The following is a 5,565-nucleotide window of genomic DNA, read 5'->3' on the forward strand; positions in this document are numbered from 1 at the left end:
TAATGGAACAAAATTCGCGCACAGACATTGGTCTATGAATAATCGTCGAAATTGCATGAACGTCTGTGTATAAGGGGTTTGGGAGGAGAGGGAGTGATTGAATATGGGAAGGATTGCCTACATATCTCCTCGTGAGAGAGGGAGCATCAAATCACATGTAGTTCCATGTATGAGCATGTAATGATGAGCTGACCATGTAGAGATGCGCTGAATGAGTTGTGGGGTATCGTGAGGTATGAGATCCTCTCTTGAGATATATACCCCCCCCCCCCTCCCTCCTCTCTATGAATGTGGGATTATCCCTTGAGACATGGGATACCAGTTTCTTTGAGCTCTAGATGGGCATATTTATGGCGTTCAATGAGAGTCCTTATAAGAATGGATATCCATATTAAAAGTTAGGAGAATCCTAATAGGAAATCTAGAAAGAGATCATTTCCTATTAAGTTAATGATTACTTGAGATGCACACCAATCCCATGATAATAGGAGAACCCATGATTCTCTTATAATCAGAATATGATCATGATACATTTCTTGAGGACCAATTACGTCGTTCTTAATAAGGGCAGACCTTATCTATCGTTTCGATGCTTATTAGATTGACTTGTTCTGATAATACCTTTAGATGATCCGATCAAATCATGTAGGTTATTAAAACCGTCTTTATCTGATCGTGTAAGGCAGAGGGTCCGGAATTGAATCCTTTTCAAAGCTCTGCTAATTTCTCTGAGGTCCAGTCTTTGTAGCTTTCCCCGCCTTGGTCTGATGGTCCGAAAATCATGATCCTCCACTAACTAGCCAATAAGGTAATACATTACTAATGAGTTGTTCGGTACCCCTACCATTTAACCTCATAGTTTACGCTTGAGCGTTAATCACTGTGCCATGGTACAATGACGGTAAGTCAAGATAATAAGAATGTAATTATATGGTTATGTATATAATTAACGTGAGATTCAGTTTGTTCATAGTTGAAATCTTCTTCTAAATAATAGTCTAGATAACGTCCTAGGTGTTTACTTACCACGAAAAGGACTAAATGATTAGGACAATTTGCACTGAAACCATTGATCAAAAAATTGATTTACATGTCTCATCTAGCTAACCAGAGATTCAAGAAAATACACCAATTGGACCAAGTTAGCTATATAATATATATATATATATATATATATATATATATATATATATGTTATATGAATTTCACCCTCGCTTCACAGGTCTTTGTCTTGTCTGTGGAACTCTCTTTCTCATCATGGATTTGTCTCCCTTCCCGCTTACGGCGATGGATGGCTCCTATCCTACATCTTATTCTAAGCTAAAAACAAAATGGTTCCCATAGAGTCATCATGCTCTTCTTCTTTTTCCATTTTTTCCCCTAATAATATCCCCAAATATAAATAGTTTGTTGAGTACCTTTATTTTAACAGAAGAATTTTGGCCACTCAGTACTACGGTCTGGTAATATTTTTCTTCGCTTATAAGTAAGAGGTATGAGGTTCGAATCTTGTAGATGATGAATTCGATACCAAATTAAGTTACCCATTGTGTGGCTTAGCTAAACTCCCTCCTCCTCTTAATGTAAAATATATTGTTGTACTAAAAAAAAACTGAATAATTTGTATGACATGATGACAATGTCGCATGCAATTTTTTCAATATAACATGGTATTATTAACATGAAATGTCATAGTGTGACCGTATCGTAAAAATTTTAATCTCAATTCAGAATAATTTTGTGCGTGTCCGGCTACCTAGCAAGCTATAGGTAGCTTACATAACTTAGGCATTTGATTTTGAGCAGTATTTGCGCACATTTCTATTTCTTTTCCTCTTTTATATATATATATATATATATATATATATATATATATATATATATCAATTATCAATTAACGATTGTTAGTGTTTTCATGCATGTGGATCAAAGCAAATGCATGACAGTTGCTTGTAAAGGGGGCCCTCTATAAATTCCCAAAATAATACTAGAAACAAGAACTGTGTAGAAAAGGAGCTAAAAACCAAAAGAGTAGCTTCATTGCTAGAGCCAAAATAGAGGAAAGTAGGAAAGCCACGGCGTAAAGTTAGTACCAAGACCCTTTCATCTGACCTCTTTCTCTTACTCATATATTCTCAAGTTCCCACCATCATCATCTTCACAAATGAGACCAATATGAGAGAGATAGGAGAGGATTCAAACTCTAAACTTGGTTGCAAGGGTTAACGATGATCTCTCCTATTAAAGCTCTATGCCCCACATCACAGTATTCAATTCTATCAATTTTATTATTATCGATCACTTAAGTTACAAGTCCGGTTCACGAATCAGTATTTACTATTTAAGTTATTCTCAAATTATATATTCAACTCAGGATCTCATAAATACCTCTACTTTAGTCTTATAACACTGGTCTCTCTCTCTCTCTCTCTCTCTCTCTCTCTCTTTGGTGGGCTAGCTCTTGTGGATGAAACAAGTTCAGTGCTGGGTGTGGCTCAACTGCAGGAAAGAGAAGATCTTGAACTCATCATCAGCACCATCAATGAACTCATCAGCACTCATGAGTGGTAGCTCATCAACAACATGGGAAGAGAAGGCTTTTGCTGAAGATGCAGCAGGGCATGGTCCTCTTGGTGGTTGCATATGGCCTCCAAGATCTTACTCATGCAGTTTTTGTATGAGAGAGTTCAGGTCAGCTCAAGCCTTGGGTGGCCACATGAATGTCCACAGGAGAGATAGAGCTAGACTTAAACAATGCTTTAACCCTAATATTACTGCCACTACACATGATCATCATCATGTCCCACATCATCATCGTCATCATCATATCCATGATGTACATGATCATCATCATCATCATCATCATCAGCCTATAGCCTCCTCAGGTCACAATCTTGACCCTAATAATATCTCGTCAATATCATGTCCTTTCTCTTCACCACCTTCTTCTAGGGTTCCCCCATCTGCAGCTAATTTACTAGCTATTCAAAAGGAGAATTCAGGTACTGAAGAACCAGCTTTTTTTCTCTCTCCTCCTTTTTCTTCTACTACTACTGCTACTGCAGCTCCATCTTGGTCATCAGATAATTCAAAACCTGATGACCAATTGGAAAAGGAGAATATCAGGGAAGACGCCATATCCCTTCAAGGTAATTATGATCATGGCGATCACTTTAATGTGGAAACCGACTTGTCGGTGGGCTTGAATATTTCGGCTGTCAGCAGAAGCAGATCACAAGGTGGTTCTTGTGGGGAAGAAGCAAGCATAAGTTGTAAGAGGCCTAGGAATACTACTAATAGAGCTACTTCTTCATCATTTCCATTTTTTCTACAACCAGAAGTAGAGGTAACTAGAGCACTTGCGGCAAGCTCCATGGAAGATTTGGATCTTGAGCTCAGGCTTGGTGACCCTCCCAAGGTGAAATGAAAGTATGTAGTTGGCCTGGCCAATCGGCATGCAGTTGTATTATTGGCTAGCTAATCATCTTGATCATGTTAATTGTTGCAGTTAATGTTTTAATTAGTTTTTAGGAGAAAATTAGAAGAAATTAATCACTTTCAATTTCTGTTTTTTCTCCTCCACCTTTTTCCATCTCTTTCTTGGAAAAACCCTTAATTAAAGATTCAAGGGTAACAGAACATGCCAGATTGAGGTTCCATGTGCACATAATTGAATTCAAGATTAATTGATTGCACTTTATTTTCATAATTATTTGTCTTGTCAATCAAATATCCATTTTTCAGTTCTGATCGATGGGTTTTTGTTTCCAGTATATTAGTTACTATATATTGCTAATATTGATGTGATGATAACATGTTATGCTTGAAACTGGAAGTTAAATGACAGAGAGCAAACTGAAAAAGCTACACAAGAAGTAGTTGGAATTTTATATCTTGATATGGCAGGGAAAGATATGATAAGTAGTGTTGCATTAGGGTTTATGAGAGGTGTGATATATATTCCATTCCACGGTTCCACCTGTTAGATAGCTAGACAGATGAAGGTCCAAAGATATATAAAGTTCCCATAAATTTTTAAAATCTACCAGGTTTGCTGTTGCAGTTCAGGTTTTAAAAAATTCAAACAAGTACACAGTAGTTACCATTAGTTGACTGCCTGTTCTCAGACTACTTGAATCATGAGAGAGAGAGAGAGAGAGAGAGAGAGAGAGAAGCTTCTTTGTGCTTGTTTTTATGTTTATTTCCTTTGTTGTTTATCTTCCTGCCAAGAGAGGTAGAGACTAGGGAACTTAACTGTGAGAAATTTTTCCAAGTGCCGGGAACACCATGACACATGGTGTTCCCTCACACATTAGGATTTTGTTTTATTTATTTATTGAAATATAAAATTGAAGGATATCCAACATGTCAAATCCTAATGTGTGAGGGAACACCATGACACATGGTGTTCCCGGCACTTGGAAAAATTTCTCCTTAACTGTATCTGTGAAGCTGCAAATATTGTTGAAAAAACTGACTACTAGCTGACATCAAAAGTCATTTCAGCTACAATATCCCATAGTGTACTGAAAGTAATTCAGAGATCAATTAATACTATATACATTATAGTATATAATTAACATGAAACAAATCAAATTCCAAGATTTTAAGAAGCACTTCTATGGAATATCGATCTGTTGATCTCTTCTGTAATTCTATGCTATGGTAATCACTCTCTAATCGTCCAAATAGTCCATCAACTCGATGGAATCAAATTCGATTGATTAATGTAACAAACAAATTAAGAGCACCATTAAATAATCCGGGCACAGAGAGAAACAAATAGTCCATTGTTTTTACTTTTGGAACCATTTTAGCTACATGTTGAAACCCTCAACGACCAATCACCAACCGCCCTATAGATATATAAAATAAAAATAAAAAAATCTTAGAATGGAGAGCAACTTTCATGGCACATGTACACTATAATTATAGCGTTTGGTGTCAATGATACGATGTCATGCGAAAAGCAACATACAGGTGGCATCATATCATTGACACGGGACGCTACAATGGCCGTGTACTTGTGCCATAAAAATCTTCTCTTAATAAGTTTCCAAAATTAATGTCAAAATTTCAAAACCCTATATAGACGAGACTCCTATCTGGTTATAGTAATGCCGTAACCCTAGAATATACATACAATGGTTTCTTCCTGCAGAAGGGTTTTAATGAGTGCGTTTTTTCAACGTTTTCTTTATAAGGTAAAAGGATGATGAAACATCTCTTTTGATGCACTTTCAGATGGTCTCTACTCTCTGGAGGGAATTTATGTAACCCCAACAATATTTTTACCACTTTTAGGCGATGGAAGTGAAAAATGGAAAGACTTTACTTTTTGATGTGCATGCTTTCATCACACACACATGAACATTTCCATGAGCATGCATGAATTTCGAGGTGGGTAAAAAGGATAAACAGGTATGGAGGTTTTGGTTTTACTTTGGTTTGGATGAGGGCGCTGTTTCTGTGTAAGGAGGGACGGAGGGAGGGTTTGAAAAGTTAACGGTATTATTTTGGGGCAGTGTCTGGTCTGGCTGTTCGAGTAGTTCGGTTGGTTTGGTT

The 5,565-nt window shown here is 37.0% G+C and overlaps 1 protein-coding gene across 1 annotated transcript; it reads left to right on the top strand.

The window, feature by feature from the left end:
- Positions 1-2,162: 2,162 nt before the first annotated feature.
- LOC137733297 (uncharacterized) lies at positions 2,163-3,709 on the top strand. The gene has a single exon (XM_068472449.2). It carries the CDS (start codon positions 2,468-2,470, stop codon positions 3,425-3,427), a length of 960 nt encoding a protein of 319 aa, XP_068328550.1. The 5' UTR covers positions 2,163-2,467; the 3' UTR covers positions 3,428-3,709.
- The last annotated feature ends 1,856 nt before the right edge of the window (positions 3,710-5,565 follow it).

This window comes from Pyrus communis, chromosome 7 (assembly GCF_041283825.1).
Source record: "Pyrus communis isolate YQ-2024b chromosome 7, ASM4128382v1, whole genome shotgun sequence".
NCBI lineage: Eukaryota > Viridiplantae > Streptophyta > Magnoliopsida > Rosales > Rosaceae > Pyrus > Pyrus communis.